The sequence below is a fragment of the Gracilinanus agilis genome, chromosome X (assembly GCF_016433145.1).
Source record: "Gracilinanus agilis isolate LMUSP501 chromosome X, AgileGrace, whole genome shotgun sequence".
Taxonomy (NCBI): Eukaryota; Metazoa; Chordata; class Mammalia; order Didelphimorphia; family Didelphidae; genus Gracilinanus; species Gracilinanus agilis.
This window is the reverse complement of record NC_058136.1, coordinates 19,134,042-19,152,731: the sequence shown is the minus strand read 5'-3', so window position 1 is coordinate 19,152,731 and position 18,690 is coordinate 19,134,042. Positions and strand designations below refer to the sequence as shown.

The window sequence follows — 18,690 nt, the reverse complement described above, 5'->3', positions numbered from 1 at the left end:
TTATTTAAAGTATTTACAGCACAGTTTATTATAGTGGGTTGTACTCTCTTTTCCAGCATTTGGGTATTAGTGCAATATTTGTCTCAATACGAGTTAGGCAGAGAGCTTTTTTCATCTTTGAGACGATTTGAGCAAAACAATTAATTGTCTTTTAAACATTTTGTGGAATTCACTTCTTAATCCAGCTGTACTAGAGTTTCTTCTTCCCTCCCCTCTATGACCCTTTTGGCAATTACTTTATTGTTAACTTCTCTATACTACTGAATAATAAGTAACATGTATATAGAGCTTTAAGGTTTGCTAAGTGCTTTACAAATATCATTATTATTTTTTTAAATCCTTATCTTCTTAGAATCAATACTAAGTGTAGGTCAAGGGCGAGGCAATTGGGGATAAGTGATTTGCATAGGATCACACTGCTAGAAAGCATAGGAGGCCAAATTTGATCTCAAGTCTTCCTGACTCAAGGCCTGGCTCTCTACTGAGCCACCTAGCTGCCTCCTTTACGAATATTACTAAATAATTTTTATCCTCACAATATCACCATTTTACAGGTGAGGAAACCGAGGCACATAAAGGTTAAGTTGCTTTGCCAAGGGTCTTGCAGCTGGGGAGTGACTGAGGCAGGGATTGAACTCAGGTCTTGTTGACTCCCAAGCCCAACTATGCCACTTTGCTGCCTATTGGGGAGCACTTTCTCATACTTATTTTTATTTCTTCTGTTTATTATGAATTCAAAGATAACAATCTTTGCACTTTGATAATTTTTTAAATTTTGTTAGGTAAAATTTTATAGCTTTTGTACATTTTCTCCCCAAACAGCTCTTGAACAATAGTTCATTTCTACAGCCTTTAAACAAAGTCTGTTTTATCCTTTTCTTTCTCTAATTGTCAGATATAAGGCACTTATTTTAGTCTTGTTGATATTCTTGTTTTTTAAATTGCATGCTGAGTTTAATCACCTTCCTTCTAGTTTGTTAACTGTGAAAGAACTCTATAACTCTAAAGATATAACGAATTCTGAGGACTGCTTGACCTGCATTCTCCACATTTGCAATATTTTCTTATTCTCTTTTATAGTTACCAATTGTTTCTTCAATTTATTCTTTTTCCCATTCGTTTTTCAAGAAGTTTTGAATAGCTTCCTTTTGGTTCTGTATACTTTTTGCTTGCGTTCCCTATAGTAATTATTGTATCGTGTTATAGACTGTAAAACATGTTCACTATTTCTGCCTCTTTGTCTTGGTCCTTTAAAAAAACCAGTTTCTCTGTGCCATAGCATATGGTTTGTTTTTGTAAAGGTAGTATGTAATGCTGAGAAACAGGTATATTCTCTAATACTTTCATTTAGAAGATGTCATAAATCTTTCAAATCTTAACTTTTCCAACAATATTAAGTTTGATATTTCCCTCTTTTAAAAATATTATGCTTATTCAGCTGCGAGTAACAGTTACATGTTCTACAGTTATTGTTACTATCTGTACCTTTTGAAGTTTGGCTTTTCCTTAATGAATTTAGATGCTTTACCATTTGAGGCATAGAAGTATAATAATGATATTGTTTTGGTGTCTGTGGTACTTTGATGAATGATGCAATTTCCATATGAACCTCTCGATAGTGAATTTTTACTTATGCTTTGACAACAAAATTGCACCTCCTATTTTTCTAGAATCACTTGGAAGGACAGAATTTTTTCTAGCCTCATATTTCCATTCTTTGTGTGTTTCTTGAAAGTAAGTTTTTGTAGTATGTTTCTGCAACTCAGTTCACCTATGACTCAGCCCGAGAGGCCCCAAAGGTACAAGAGGAGAATGCGAGTTAGTGACACATTTGGAAGTCAGATTGTACTAAGAATGGTACACTTCAAGGGACCAGGGATAAAGGAAGGGATGGTAGAGAAGGTGAGATTTGGTGAGAAGAGCTGCCCTCTCCCTTGGCCTCTTTTGCTCTTAAGATATATTGTTCTATTGGCTATTTAGCATTGGAAGAAAGATGTAGCCATCAAAATGGAGCTTTGGGAATCAGATTTCTGCGATTGCTGGTTTCACAGGCTATTGGCAAGGACTCTGCACACACGCGCGCGCACGCACACACACACACACACACACACACACACACACGGGGACCTTCTTCCTTGAGGACGATCCACAGGCGAATAACTGTACATATTGAGAGTTCTCAGAACATTTTGTCATTGGGCTCAGGGCCTGAGAAATCATCTATTCACACTCATCCTTTTTGTTTTAAAGATGAGGAAATCACAGCCTCATATGGGTTCAGCTTTTACCCTTAATTCAATGGCTTTAGGAATTTTTCAAAAGTAGTAGGTCTGGGTTATGGTAGCATAGCCATAAAGAAAGTTATTTTTCTTTTTAAATTAAGATTGTTTTCTACGTCACGTCAATTTTTAATCATTGTTTTCTGACATTTTGTGATTCATGTTCTCTCCTTCCCTCTCACCTCTCCCCCATCCCTAAGACAGCAGGCAATATGATATAGCTTGTACATGTGTTATCATACAATACATATTTCCATATGTGTCACGTTATGAAAGAAGACACATTGCTTACACTAGAGAAAAACTCATGGAGGAAATAAATTGCAGAATGGTATGCTTCAATCCGCATTCATACTCCATCGGTTTCTTCTAGTGGATAGCTATTTTCATTATGAGTCTTTTGGAGTTGTTGCAGATCCTTGCTTTGCTGATAATAGTCGAATCATTCATGGTTGATCATTGTACATTATTGCTGTTACGGTGTACAACATTCTCCTGCTTCCGCTCATTTCACTTTGCATCACTTCATAGAAGTCTTTTGCAAGCTTTTTTATGATCATCTTGTTTGTCATTTCTTATGGCACAGTAGTGTTCCATTACAATCACGTATCACACCTTGTTTAGCCTTTTTCCAATTGATGGACATCCCTTCAGTTAACAGTTCTTTGACGTCTGGCATACAAACCTAGTAATGGCATTGCTGAGTGAAAGTCATGACTAATAATAGTTTTAATTTCTTCATCAGAGAATTGCCTGTTCATATACTTTGACCATTTGTCCATCAGAGAATGCTTCGTGTTTTTATAAATTTGACTCGATGCTCTATGTTTTTGAGAAATGAGACCTTTGGGGTTTTTTAAATTGTTTAATTAAGGCTATTTTTCCATGGCTACATGATTCATGTTCTTTCCCTCCCCTCCTCCCACCCCCTCCCATAGCCAATGCGCAATTCCACTGGGTTTTACATGCGTCATTGATCAAGACCTATTTCCATATTATTGATATTTGCACTGGGGTGATTGCTTAGACTCTACATCCCCAATCGTATCCCCATCGACCCATGTGGTCAAGCAGTTGCTTTTCTTCTGTGAGAAACAAGACCTTTGTGAGAGACACTATAAAATTTTTTCCAGTTGTTTCTCTTCTGATCATGGTTGCTTTGGGGGTTTTTTTGTGCAAAACCCTTTTAATTTCATGTAGTCAAAATGACCTGTTTTATATCTTGTAATGTTCCCTGTCTTTGGACATAAATTCTTCCTTTATCCATAGACCTGACAGGTAAACTATTTGTTCTCTTTTTTCATGTAAACCATTTTGTGCTCCCTTAATTTGTTTATAGAATCATCCTTTATTTCTAAATCATATATTCATTTTTGATATTACCTTTATATATGGTGTAAGGTGCTATTCTGTGCCTAGCTTTTGTCATACTGTTTCCAGTTTTCCTAGTAGTTTTTGTCAAATAGTGAGTCCTCCGACTTGGGGATTTGTCAAACACTAGATTACTATGGTCATTTACTGCTGTGTTTTGAGTATCTAATCTATTCCATTGACCTATTTCTACACAGTACCAAATTGTTTTGATGGTTTATAATACAGTTTGAGACCCCATAAAATGAAACCACCTTCCTTCATTAATTACCTTGACTTTCTTGGCTTTTTGTTCTTCCAGATGAGTTTTATTACTATTTTTCTAGTTCTATTAAATACTTTTGGGGTAGTTTAATTGGTGTGGCACTGAATAGGCAAATGTATTTAGGTAGAATTGTCATTTTTATTTTATGATCAATTCATGTTTCCCCATTTGTTTATATCTGACATCATTTGTGTGAAAAACATTTTGTAGTGCTCACCTAGTTCCCAAGTTTATGTTGACAGGTAGATTCCCAGGTATTTTGTACTGTCTACATTATTTTGAATGGAATTTCCCTTTTTCTCTCTTGCTCGTGCTTTCTTGGTATGCTGATGATTGATGTGGGTTTATTTTCTATCGTGCCACTTTGCTAAAGTTGTTACTTGTTTTGATTAGTTTCTTCGTATCGCTGTAGCTAGCATTTCTAGTACAATATTGGGTAGGAGTGGTAGTAATGGGCATCCTTGCTTCACTCTTAATCTTCTAGCTTTCTCCATTACATATAATGGTTACTATTGGTTTTAGGTAAATGCTGTTTAACATTTTAAAGAATGTTCCATTTATTCCTATGTTTTTGATTATTTTAATAGGAATGAGTGTTGTATTTTGTCAAAAGCTTTTTGCATCTATTGAGATAATCATGTGATTTCTGTTGGTTTTGTTATTGATATGGTTAATTAAGCTGATAACATGTTAACACTACATCTATTGCATGGCCATCCAGTCTCTGACAGAGAGGAAGCCTCTCCCTCCCAAGGCAGCCCATTCCAATTTTGGAGGACTCCAAATGTCAGCAAATTTTTCCTGGCATTTCACCGCCATCCACACGTCTCTCTTTCTCCTTGTTCTGTCTGCTGGAGTCAACCAGAAGTAGCTCTTCTCCATGACGTCCTTTAGACAGATCTCACGGTCCCTTTTGATTCTTCCCTTTTCTAGCCCTCATAGGACTCTCATGGCATGGACTCAAGGCCCACTGACACCTAGTTGCTCTCTTCTGGAAACTGCCCATATGATCAATATACTTCTCAAGCTGCTGTGCCCAGAATGGCCCGCAACACTGAAAATGTAGTATGACCAGGGCAGAATCTTGTTAATAAGCCATTCTTCAATACTTCCAGGAATGAAATTCAAGCTCTCCTTTTAAAAAGATTTCTCTAATTCTGCAGTACCTGGCTAGAGAAGACAATAATGCTGTTGTTTAATCATTTTCAGTTGTGTCTATATTTTGCATCAGCAGTGTTATATACCATAATTACCTTGGTATTCCTCACATCATTTAGCACATTTCCAGAGGTCAGTAGAGGGGAGGGAGAGATAGCGGACAGGTAGGGGATAGCATATAAAGAGAGAAGAGAAGAGAGAAGAGATAGAAGAGAAGAGGGTAGATGGAGTAGAGTTGCAGAGAGGAGGGAAGATAGAAGATAGGGATAGTGGAGAGAGAAGATAGAGTAGAGATATAGAAACGAGGGGAGGGAAGGATAAAGAAGAATGTAGTAGAAGAGAGGAGAAGTAGAGGAGGAGTGATGGAGAATAGATATAGAATAATGAAGGGGAGACAGATAAAGGAGAGAAAGATAGGGGAATGAGGAGATAGAGAAGAGGAGGACACAGGTAAAGAGGAGAGAGTATAGAAATAAAGGAGAGGAGTAAAAGAGGGAAGGTAGCTATAGATAGGAGAGAAGACAGATAAAGGAGGAGAGACAGCAGAGGAGAAATGGAGAGAGAGTTAAAGAGAAAAAGAGAAGAGATAAGCAGAAGAGAGGACACAGAAAGTGAAAGCTAGAGGGAAGATGGAGAGAAGAAATAGAGGGGAGAGATAGAGTGTAGATGTGGAAAGGAGGGGAGAGGATAGGTCGAGAAGAGGAGAGCAGAAATAGGGGAGATGAATAAATATGGGAGACAGGTGTAGGGGGGAGATAGAGATAGAAAGGAGAGAAGACAATTAGACAATTGGAGAGATGGGAGAGAAGAGAGGAGAGTGTAGATGGAATATAGGCAGAGGAGACAGGAGAGGAGATAGAGATAGATTCAGGAGAGGAGGGGAGAGATGGAGGATAGATAGAGAATAGATAAGGGAGAGGAGTGGATACAGAGATGGAAACAGGATAGATAGAGGAGGGGAGAGGAGATAGATGTAGAGAGGAGGGAAGTCATAGTATATAGAGATAAAGGAGAGAAGTGATAAGAAACAGAAGAAGTGGAGAGAAGAGAGATAGAGAAGAAAGTGATAGAGAGGGGAGATAGCTAGAGGAGAGAAGAGATATAGAGTACAGAGAAGAGATGGGGAGATAAATAGGGGAAATGAGAGATGGAGCATAATAGAGATAGAGAAGAGGAGAGAAAAAGACAGTAGTAGGAGAGCAGGGATTTAGAGATAGGTAGCAAGGGAAGAAATAGAATCTAGAGGTAGAGCAGAAGAGACAGGAGGCAAGAAGATAGGGGAGATAGAAGAGAGGACACAGTATGGGAAAGAGAGGGAAGAGAGGAGAGGTAGAGGAGAGGATAGAAATTATGATATTGACTCCAGAGACAAATTAAAAAGCACGTTATAAACTCTTCAAAGTGGTGAAATTAGGAAAATGGAGTACCGTGTATTATGTCAGAATTTTTTAATGTGTATTTTTTGCTCTCTAGGAGGAGGGGGTGGAAGGGCATATTAGATAATGTAGGTGATGTTAAAAGATACCAGTAAAAAATAAAAATGCACATTATACCAGAGATGTAATATAAAAAAGGAAATGGACTAAAGAAAGAAAAATAAATCCATATAGGAAGAGAAAACTCAGGAGTTACTTCAGTGTTTTCATACTTCTTGGTCTATAGCTATCTATTTTGGAAAAAATCATTCTGAGGGTCATTGAAAAAGGAAATAATTCACTGGGGAATTTCATAAAATAGATTGGGAGGACTGAATTTATGTTTCTTAGAATGAAGAATCATAGGGGACAGCTGGGTGGCTCAGTGGATTGAGAAATGGGACGTCCTATGTTCAAATCTGGCCTCAGACACTTCCCAGCTGTGTGACTGTGGGCAAGTCACTTAACCCCCATTGCCTAGCCCTTACAGCTCTTTTGCCCTGGAACCAATACACAGTATTGATTCTAAGACGGGAGGTGAAGGGGTTTTTTTATAAAAATTTATTTAAAAATTTTTTATTAAAAAAAGACAACACCCCTTCCTATTGAAAACACTAGAAAGTATAGGAATAAAAGGGCCTTTCTTCAAAATAATAAGCAGCATTTATTTAAAACCATCAGCAAGTATCATCTGCAGTGGGGATAAATTAGAAGCCTTCCCAATAAGATCAGGAGTGAAGCAGAGACACCCATTATCACCTCTATTATTTAACATTGTCCTAGAAATGCTAGCAGTAGCAATCAGAAAAGAAGAAATTGAAGGGATTAAAGTAGGCAATGAGGAAACTAAACTATCACTCTTTGCAGATGATATGATGGTATACTTAGAGAATCCTAGAAAAGTATTTAAAAAGCTAGTGGAAATAATTAATGACTCTAGCAAAGTTGCAGGATACAAAATAAACCAACATAAACCATCAGCATTTCTATATATTTCCAACAAAAGTCAGCAGCAAGAGTTAGAAAGAGAAACTCCATTTAAAAGTCCTCTAGACAATATAAAATATTTGGGAATCTATTTGCCAAGACAAACTCAGGAATTATATGAACAATTATACAAAACACTTTCACACAAATAAAACGAGACAAAAACAATTGGAAAAATATTAATTGCTCATGGGTAGGAAGAGCTAAGATGATAAAAATGACAAATGCAGCTCCATACTTCTCTGTATGCAGCCACAAAAATGGCTACGTGACATGCGTGTCATAGGTTTGCCATCACCGTCTTAGCCAGTACCATATTGTTTTGATGACCGCTGCTTTACAGTACAGTTTAAGATCTGGTACTGTTAGGCCCCCTTCCTTCACATTTTTTTCATTATTTCCCTTGATGTTCTTGATCTTTTCTTCTTCCAGATGAACTTCATTATAATTTTTTCTAATTCTATAAAAAAGTTTTTTGGTAGTTTGATAGGTGTGGCACTGAATAAGTAAATTAATTTAGGCAGGGTTGTCATTTTTGCAATTGTTTTGTGATTATCTCTACATTTGCTTTGTCATCATTGTATCTAACCAGTTATGCTTTCCATCAGATTATGTCTTTCTGTGCTTCTCTACAGTAACTTATTCATCGTTCAGATCTCTCTCTCTCTCTCTCTCTCTCTCTCTCTCTCTCTCTCTCTCACACACACACACACACACACACACACACACATACACATTGCTCTGCAACATTTCCTGACTTCTCAGCTACATTCTTGAATTCTCTGAACTTCCATTGGAACTCGATCTTCACCTTGAATACATTGAGTCTTCCTTCTCTCTCTTGTCACTTTTAACCTCTCCCATCATTATTTCTGCCAAAGAATCCATCACACACTGGTCTACATGTTACTCCTATATTCCTGCTTACCATTCCCAAGAAGGGACAGGTCAAAGACTTTGGGCTCTCTGTCGTCACCTCTTCTCAGCTAGGCATCTGTGGATCATTCAAGGCTCAGCTTGTGTTCTTCTCCTTGGCCTTTTCTTATTTCCCTAACCCCCAGTTCTTACTGCTTCCTTTCCAAAAAGTGACTCTTTGTACTTCTGAATTCATTTCTGAAGAGAACTCAAATGATAAAATTCCCTGTACCAGTAAAAACTTGGCAACTGTTACTCAAGGTTGAGGATGAGAGAACTAGCTACCCAGGGCTTTACTTATGGATCCAGAGCCCACTTTACCCATTCCCATGCTGTGTGTGCTTAAAAAATGCTGAATCCAATTCAGTTTCTTAGAGATGGCACAGTCCTGTGCTAATTAAATGGGCATTATTTCCTTCCTAACCAAAGGACTTTTCTTGTAGATCCTTTTGTTCTGTCTTTAACCTTTAACTGGTTCTTGTCTTCCAATTCCTCTCTGTCAGTAATTTGCTATCCATTTTCAAAATTGATGGGAAATTTTGGTACATAGCGTTTGATACAATGTAATAGTCCCTTCCAGTAGTATTTATTTACTTATCTAATGGGTTTCCTAGAGAAGTAATAGCAGGCCCCCCCCAACACTGAAGGAATTAAAAATGACCACTGTTCAGAGACAGCTGTCGAAATAATGTTGACCAACTGGGGCTTGTTCATGTAGTTGGACTTTTAAATGCTTAAAAAAACAATAGGCAAATTATTTCTACATCACTTTATTTTCCAGATGATATTTGGAAAAATAAATGACAAAATGGTGGTACAGGGGCTAAGATGGATCCACTTCTATACACGCCCTGTCATTACAGGTAACACAGACAAAATGGTGGCATGGATTTTATTGCCTTATTATTGCAATTACTGTTGAAAGAAGTAAGAAGGCAATTTTGGTATTTGCAAAGTGTTTGTTAGTATCCAACAAAGCAACAGTTCCTAATTTGTTTCCCTCCTGGGACAAAAGTGGCCTTCCGCAACTCCCACATGTTGTTGGAGTAAATCTTATTAGACATTACAAAGTCAACTGTCCATTTCTCCTTCTCAATAGATAAGGAGTGGAAGAAATCAATGTAAAAATTCAATGTCTGTGGCAGTGTCATCTAGTGCTTTCCTTACTATTTCTATGGGATACATTTCCAAATCGCACAAACAGTCCAGAAGGTTAAGATGCTTTCATGCGAGTTCCATGAACTTGACTAACTCTATTGATAACACTTCAAAGCCAAATTTGGTTAATAAAAGCAGCCCAAAAAGCTATTCTACTAGAAGCTAAGCTTTCAATATTTGCCATGCTGTAATTAATCAGAAATAACCTAAACTACTTAGTGAGCAAGCGTACATTTCCAAAATGTCATGCTTTAGAAGAAGAAAGCGCAGAACACATGCTACACACAAAGGCCCAAAGCTATTAGCAACAGAAAGCTGACTTCAAATCAGAATTCACTTCAAACACAAGCCTTTCTAGAAGATGCTGCATTCATTGCTTTTAAAACACAAAGGCAAAAAAAAAGAAAGAAAGAAAGAGAGAGAGAGAGAGAGAGAGAGAGGGGTGGGTGGGGAGGGAGGGAGAGAGAGAAAGAGAGGGAGGAAGGGAGAAAGAGGGAGAGAGAGAGATAAGATGATACTTGCACAAGGCAAAACCTCTCATGTTATGAATCTGAGCCCCTCTTTAGCTTCCATTAGTGATTACGGTGCAGCCAGTGATTTGCGCTACAGCTAGATTTGGGGATATGCCACTAGCAGGTATATGAAGATTAAAGCAGATGGTGGCCTTCCTAAGGATCTCCACAATGGGCTCAGGAGGTACGTTACTTGTTCGTTGCAGTAGCTGTGGCAAACCACATTTTTTAAAATGTTAGGACTTCATTAGCAACATGCATAAAAGCCTACATATTAAGGATAGCTTAAAGTCTACTGAATAATATGTCTTCAGACTTAACTAGCAAAATTATGGTAGCAAGCTTTATTAAATGGGCTCACTGCAGAGTTCAATTGCCTAAAACCAAAGGACCTTTTTATAAGCCATTAAGTGTAAAATGAGAGAAAAGCAGAAAATAGTGATTTGGGTTTTGGAAGTCTTGCTCCTACCCAAGTGACAGAGCATGTCAGAGTAGGAATCAAGCTCCATCTTCCAGGACAGAGGCCCCTGCCTGGTTACAGCTTTTTGGCACAGTCGGGGCAATAGATCTGCTCGTTGTGGCAGACAAAGCGCTTATTAGCCAGATTCATGGAACACTTCTTACAGTGGAAGCAGTAATCATGCCAGGATTGGCCTTCATAGTTGACCACGCTGGAGCCTTTACCAAAGCCTGTTGGGGAAAAAACCACCAAGAAAGGTGAGAATCACCATCCAGAGGAAACCCAGCTCCTACAAATTTAATCTGGCAGGTTGAGACCTTTGAAGTCTTTATTCACCTTCCCTCCAAAACTGAAGCTTAGGGAGCAATGTGGCTGGCTGTGCTACAACCAAGGATCTTTCTAGCCCACTTGATATGATATTCTTCATTTACCCCCATCCCCAACATCTTTAGGAAGAACAAGAAATCCAAGCTTGCTTTTACATTAAAAAAATACCAAGCCAACCTCTCTTTGCTAAGGAGTGCCAGGCTGAGCTGTGCATGCTTCCACTTAGGGGCATACAACAAGCTTGGGTAGTGATGTGGAAATCTGGGACTTTGGGGAGTTAGTTTTAGTTTCCCACCTTCTACACATGTTAATGAGGACTTTAAAGGGTATTTCTAAGCAATTCCTCTCTGAAGCAAAATTGAGTCACCTCAAAAGTCATTTTACTTTGTAACTTTTACAAAAAATACAGCAATGAAGTTGTGAGCTAACAAGATTTTGTCATCATTGTTGTTTCAAGGTAATACTAGTTGGACTTCAAATGTAGGCTAATCAATTCTGCAAGTGCTCTGAATCCTGGTAATGGATTTCCTTTTACAAACCACAATTCCGTTAATCACACCTTCTTCCCCTAGAACAATGACCGACCTTCTAGGGCACAAACTTCTTCCTGAGGACTTATCTCAGTCATCTCTCAGGCTGCTGAGAAGCCCCCTCTGCAAGGAAGAATTGTGCTGATGACTTCTCTACTTTGTGTACCACCCTACTTCATTCAAGTGGCCACCAGGAGGCAAACGTAGATTGTTCTTTTAGTAGACGATAAATGCACCACCACCTGAAGGAAAAAGCAACTACATCCCCACCACCTCTTCACTGATCTGACCTTTGTCTCTGAAAGAGCCAGTTTCCCATGCCTGAGAACTCTGACCACAGTGCCACCATCCAAGGGGATCCACATCACTTTTTTCCTAGAGAGCCAAGATGCTTTGAACCAGGCCATACTATGCAATGGCAAGGTGACCCTGGGAAATGCTTCACACAAAGTTGCTCTTGCTGTAGCTTTCCTTATCTCCTTAAGCTCTTAAATGGCTGTTGAATAGAAATGATCACCAATGATAGGGAATTGGAAGTCCCAGGTTCTCTTCCTCTAAATTCTCTGAGCAGACTGTTGGAGTACTTGGTTTCCCTCTGATGAGGACACTCTCTGCCCATCCAGGCCATGCTATCCTAAAAGATTCCGCTCAAGTGCCAACTCCTTAAAGCTTTTTCTCATCTCCCATCTAAGAGCTGATTAAAAAGAAAAATGACCATGCACCGTACAGAATGTTTATCTGCAAAAATGGAGAGGAGCAAGAGTAAACTCTAACTGCTAACAAGGAAAACAATTCAAACCTGAAACTTTCCAGTGTATTTAAGAAGTGACATTTCTCATATTGACTGGCATTATTTATACTTGCTTGTTTGCATAGCAAGATGGCCCAGAGGGTAGTATACCAGCCTTAGAGTCAGGAAGACCCAAGTTCAAATGTGATCTCACACACTTGTTGTTATTACCCTGTTACTTCTGGGACCCTGGATGATTCACTGAACCTTCTTTGTCTCGGTTTCCTCATCTGTAGAAAGAGCTGGAGAAGGAAATGGCCAACTACTCCAGTTATCTTTGCCAAGAAAACTCCAAAATGTGGTCACAATGAGAAGGAAATGGCTGACCAATGACAAAGTTCCTTTCAACTCCAATCAACTCGTGACTAAACTGTCGGCTCCTTCAGGACAAGGACTGAATTATTCCCAGAAAGATTTCCTTAATGAAGGGCAGTAAGAAAAGCATTACTTGGCCCATCATTATAAACATATCCAGTTCTATCAGGCACTCCCAAACCAGGCACCCAATTTTGAGACTATGCAAATGTCCCTGCTCTCTCTGAGCCTCACTAGTATGTTGGGTTCCTAGAAGGAAGGCCTTAGTTTTTTCCTGCTATAACATGAAGGGTTCATTTAGATGATCCAAGGCCTAGAAGAGAGACTTATCCAGGGTTCCCTGATGAATGAGCAGTAGAGGTCAAAACATCAAGTACTCTGTCCCTTCCCTTTCACTTGCCATCTATGACCCCATTCACTGACCCCTTAGCCACTACCAAGGTGGTAATAACAAGGATAAGAAGTGAAAGGGGGAGAATGACAGCCGTGGGGGGAAAATGACAATCATGAAAAGATTTCCTGGGGGGGAATCATCAAGCTACCTGTGATGGGGTTCTTGCACCCAGCACACTTCTTAGCCACAAAGGATTTGTAGCAATCCACACAGTAATACTGATCCTCCACAGCGGTGAAGCGCTGTCCAGCCAGCTTCTTGCTGCAGGTGGCACAGACGAAGCACTCACCGTGCCAGGGCTGATCCTGGTAAGTGATGCCTCCAGAAGTGATGGCCTACATCAGGAAGCAAACAAGCATATTGGAAACCATCAAACTTGGCCTGTGAACCTAAATACTGACAAGTGAGAACGAGAGAGAGAGAGAGAGAGAGAGAGCACGCACTTGAAGAAAGAAAGCTAGCAAAGATCAGTCTGGGAGAGGGCTTTGAAAAGCTACATTTTAACTAGACTTGAGGGAAGCCCCATCCTCACTGCCATGCTTATCATGGTAAGAGCTGGTTATATATAACAATGCAATATGCACCAAGGAAAACAGCTGTGGCCCTGACTTGCAGTGAGTGAAATGTTACCTCCTAAACCAATTGGCTTGTCCAGCTTTCTCTTCACTCCCTTGGTGGGTTCTCCACCCCAACCAGACGGGGCTGCTCACCGGCCCCACTTCCCATCCTTGGTACTTTCCCATGCCACAAAACCTCCCTGCAAACGTACCTTGTTGCACTTGACACAGTGCTTGGCAAACTTGGTCTCATGACAGGTAACACAATAGAAGTCTTCACCCTTTGGGAAGAAGCTACCAGTTCCAATCACCTGCTTACAGTTACTGCAGGTGAAGCAGTCCTTATGCCAAACGTTCTTCTTATATTCGACATTTTGGTCTCCTACAGGAGGGAGCAGTAGAATGGCCAATTACATTGGCAGTCATGGTCCTGCCCCTCCAATCCCTACTTCCACTAACAGAGAAAGGCCTTTAAAACACTTCTGAGCAAGAGATTATGCTTCTGTGGGCTTGGATGGGGCAGGGAGGGAGGAGACAGGCTCAGAATACCGTTTGTTTAGACATAATAGAAGAAAGAATAAACTTGGACCTTTTTCCAAGCTCCAAATCCATATGCCTACATCATTCATTCATTCATTCAGGTATATGTGTGGCCCAGATACACTCCCTGATAGCTGCCGGCCTCTAATCTCATTCTTGCCTAGCATCTATACCATGAATGAAGTGGTTGCCTTAACTTAACACTGGAATTAAGGCAATTTCTCTCACTCACCTACGAGAAGCACACCGTGTCTCCACACCCTGCCTTCTAATGAAGGCCATGACTTCTCTGTCCTGGGAACCACAGGAGAGGTCACTGTACTGCTGAATGGATACAACTATCCGCCGCCCATCTGCCTGCCTACCTACCTGTCCTCCCTTTAGGCAGACAACAGAATCTCTGATGGAAGAAGGTACCTGCAACAATTTGCTTGAAGCATCCTTTGCACCTGGGCGAGTCCTCACGAGTAGTGCACTTGTTACACAGGATCTTATTTTCTTTGGACACAAAGGTCTCATTGGCCAAAGGATGGTAGCACTTGGCACAGCGGAAGCAGGAATCATGCCAATAGCGGTTTTTGTAATGCAGTTCCTAAAAAGCATAGCAAACCAGGAGGAGAAGTGAATCTTTGATTTTACCAGAGAGACAACCAACTTTTAATTATGATGAAGTTATGAGCCAGCTTGTTGGTGTAACCTTTTTCCTTGAGCTGGCCCCTGAGGAACAATGGAGAGAATAGAAGTCCAACAGTGTGACTAGGAATGAGGACTGTTCAAAAACAAAACGTCCTTTCGACTGCTAACCATTTTGCCCGTTATGATGTTCATTCTTACCCTGGAGTCAGCTCCAGTGGATCTCAGGCATTCCACATGAAATCTCACATTTTGCCTTCAACCTTAGAAAAATCCAAACCATAAGAACCCAGTAGAAGGTACCACAATTCATTTGGGTTCAAAGAGATTTGCAATGAGGCCCTTGTACACCAAGTTTAGTACACTAGTATGGTCATTCACCCATCTGAAAGCAACCCTCCTAGGTTTTAAATGGCCTCAAGAGGGATTGTACCTTATTTAAGCTTTATGTAAACTCAATCGCCTCTCTATTCTAGTCAGGAGATCTGAAACCTAGACCCAGCTCTTTCAGGAACAAGTTGTATAACCTCAGAGCACTGGAAAAGGGACCTGAGAGCTTTATCTGATCCAAAGAGATCAACCAACTCCCCCAAAGTCCCATGGGGCACCACAGTTTGTCCAAAGTGGGGTCAGACATTGGAAGAAGAAGGTTTGAATCCTAGTTCTGCCACTTGCTACCTATGTGAATTTGGACTAATAATTCACTGCTATGGGTCTCAGTTTCCATGTCATCTCTCTGGAATTCAGTATCCTTACTGGGCCTACATGGCAGCCCTGGTAATGAAAAGTAACAGAATAGAAGTTCTATAAATGCAGGACATTAATACACATTTAGGCGAGGCACGCTGTATGGTGCACTCTGGAACACAGTGTGGGCACCTCCACTAAACATTCGTGGCAAGTCTGGTAAAGAGCCTTGAGCTTGCCCTCTGATATGATATGATAATCAATCTAGGGCCAGTGTGGCCCTTACCTTGGAGTCAGCCCCAATGGGTTTCCGGCATTCCACGCAAGTATTGGCACAGAACTTGTCAAAGCATTTCACACAGCAGTGACGGCCCTCTTTCTGTACATACTTCTTCCCTTGCAAGGGGTCCCTGCAGTAATGGCAGTCAAACTTCTCAGACATGGTGCCCACAGTGTAGCCTCCAGGACCTGAGGAGAAAGTGCAGGAAAACAATAACGTGACTAAACCAAGGAGGCTGCCTTTTTGCTGAATCCCTGGTTGATACCTAGGTGTCCAGAAAACGTCCATACAGAAGATTGCTATTAGGCCAGGCCCCTAGACAGAAAGCATACCAGGGGTGAGATTCCCTGACTCCATTCCTCACCTCCTGGTAAAGTATACAGGATACTGTTACCCCAGAGACCAATTTATAATAGTCCTCCAAGATTGTGGCCTAGCATCCCACAAAGCAACAAAAATGTAATACTGTGCAGTTTCCCTGTCCTTCAAAGTTTAATAATGGGCTGGGTTCATCAGAAGGTAGGCCTTATGCTATGTCTGAAAAACAGGTGAGAGAGAACTTGCCTGATATTTTCCCTACACATGGATTATCTGAGCTAAGGTCAGGTAAGTGTAGGGGCCCAAGGCCAGAAATGTAAGGAGCCAGAAAGAAGTTGAAACTATGTGCACCAACAATGAAAAAGAGGTGAGAAGAAGAAAAGATGGAATCTCTTCTAGAGAAATGGAATGGGATGCAGAAAGAGGCCAGCTATTATCTTTTAAGTCTTCCATGAGTGTCCTTGGTGCCTTACTTCTCCCTAGTATCTACAAAAGGGTACTAATTTACCTGAAAATGTTGTCCAGTTGTTTTTCATTTGTGTCTGACTCTATATGACTCCGCTTGGGGTTTTCTTGACAAAGACACTGGAGTGGTTTGCCATTTCCTTCTCCAGCTCATTACAGAAAAGGAAGCTGAGGTAAACAGGGTTAAGTGACTTGCCCAGGGTCACCCAGCTAGTGAATATCTATAAGTCTTCCTGACTCCTGGTGCTCTATCCACTGTACCACCTAGCTGCCTCAATTTACCTAAATAGTTTTCATGCAAAATTTCATAAAAGTCTCAGAACAGGATAGGTATCCTGAGAAGTCAGGATGCTAATTAAAGCCATATCAATAAGATCCTCACTTAAGAGCCCTCCCTTTTCCAAAATCAATACCATTGCACACCGGTGGGTTATTCCTCAAGGGTCTATCCTTGACCATCTCCATACTCTTTTCCTTGTCAGATTCCATTTACACTCAATTTCATCTTTAGGAACACAGTCTGGGTGGTTTTTAAAGCTCCAAACCTACACCTGTTTACTTCCCCCCCCCCAAATGCTCATTATCTTTCTCCCAGATTCCCAGATTCCTAATATTGGGAAGCAGGTACTTTCACATCTTCCTTCTCCTTTCTCAGACACACTTATAATAAGCCAGCATTGTCTCCTCTCTAAGATCAAGTATTCTAACAAAAATGAATAAAGAAGGCCAACAGCTGAACGTAGCTGTATTTTTTACGTACACAGACTTTTAAATCAATCTATAAAATGACATGGCCAACTGGCATCCCTCTTGGTTTTCTCACCTAGGAAATGGAGACAGTACTGTTAGCCTTGCCACTCATACCAGGATGTGGTTCCAAAGTGATGAATGGTAAAGCATTTTAGAAACAATGTGCCAAATGCACGTAAAAAGAGCATTTCTATTATATATTTTAGTTGTTATATTTTCATGCTATACACTAATAGTAATCCAGAAATTTCTGATCAGAATGAGATTTCTGAAAATAATGCTCCCCTTCTTTGCCCCCCTCCCCCGATGATTTTCCCAACCAACTCAGTTCAACTAGCTGTTTCATAAGCTGCCTCACCTGTACCTGGCACTGAGCTGGCTGCTGGAGATACAGAAAGGAAACAAACAGTCCCTGCCCTAAAGGACCTTTTCATTTCTCTCTTGCCCCAACCATCCAAGAAGTCCCAAAGCAGAGACAGAGGGACATAGACTGCTTTTAACACACCTGCCTCTTTTGCCCCGCCTCCGTCCATTAAGTTCAAGTTCAGCCCAACTACTTAACTTCTCCAACTAGTTCAGGAACTGAGCAACTTATTCTCTTCGATTATTTCCTTATGATGCAAAGCAAAAAGCAGACTTGCAATTCAGATGAGAAGAATGAAAAGGAGATAAGGCCCAATACTCACCGCAGACTTTTCAGCTACAGACTGCCCCAGTGGCTCCTGGTTTTTTATACAAGCCCATGCCAAAGTTGGTAGGTGATGTTGCCATGGACAACTAAAGTGTACTGAGGGAGTTCGGGAAACCACACCCTGTCTCCGAGCTAACTTGGCAAAAGCTGCTCTAACTCTGCCTTGGAACCAAGGCCAGAAAGTGAAACCACTGAAAATGCCAGGGTTTTGGAGCAGTAAATAGCTCCTCTGTGAGAATGATGAATGCTTTATAAAACACCAAATAAAGGTTAGCCAAGTGTTGTGCATCCATTTTATCCTTTAGACAAATTAGGGTCACAGATTTGGAGTGGCAGAGGACTTCAGAGGCTACCTAACTCGTGTTTCAGAAGAGGAAACTGAGGCTCAGAGGAGGGAAGTGATTCAAGGTCATGCATCCAAAAGCTGGAAATCAAACCTCTGTTTCCTGAGCCAGAGCTTTCCAGACAGTATCCAGTGGGCCGGCAGCCAGATACCAACGCTCTCTTTGGAAAAGGTGTAAAGGTGGCCTGTCCTGAGATGAAAAGTACTGACTTGCTCTGCTTGGCCCCAGAGGGCATAGCTAGGAACAATGGGTGGGAATTGATTTCAGACTTACTTAGAGCTATTCCAGAGTTGAATAGGGCTGGCTTACGAAGTGGTCCTCATCACTGAAGACAATCAAGCAAATAACAGAATATTTGTAGCCAGCCTGGCACATAAAGGAGGTGCCAGATGAACATTTCTTCAAAGGTATGTACTATACAGTTGGTCAGATGAGTTTGATTAGAAGGCCGATCAGAGCAACAACAACAGTGTCATTTCACATGTCCTGTGATTCTGTGACCAAGCAGGCAGATGATCCTGCAATTCATAATAGAAATGGGCCCTTGCA

General features: G+C 40.6%; 2 protein-coding genes across 3 annotated transcripts in view; both read right to left on the bottom strand.

The window, feature by feature from the left end:
* Positions 1 to 18,690, bottom strand: part of LOC123253517 (transmembrane 9 superfamily member 2-like) — a gene marked incomplete at its 5' end in the record, with an annotated part of 941,355 nt that overhangs the window by 862,056 nt on the left and 60,609 nt on the right. The gene's annotated exons all lie outside the window — the stretch shown is intronic.
* The window catches only part of FHL1 (four and a half LIM domains 1), a 191,081-nt gene continuing 182,376 nt past the window's right edge, over positions 9,986 to 18,690 (bottom strand). For both annotated transcript variants that reach the window (XM_044682731.1, XM_044682730.1), the window contains exons 2-6: positions 15,580 to 15,761; positions 14,391 to 14,565; positions 13,646 to 13,815; positions 13,025 to 13,211; positions 9,986 to 10,750 (exon numbers count right to left, since the gene is read on the bottom strand). In XM_044682731.1, coding sequence (XP_044538666.1) covers positions 10,596 to 10,750; positions 13,025 to 13,211; positions 13,646 to 13,815; positions 14,391 to 14,565; positions 15,580 to 15,735 — 843 coding nt within the window. In that variant the 5' untranslated portion in view covers positions 15,736 to 15,761 and the 3' untranslated portion in view covers positions 9,986 to 10,595. The remainder of the gene's footprint in view (positions 10,751 to 13,024; positions 13,212 to 13,645; positions 13,816 to 14,390; positions 14,566 to 15,579; positions 15,762 to 18,690) is intronic.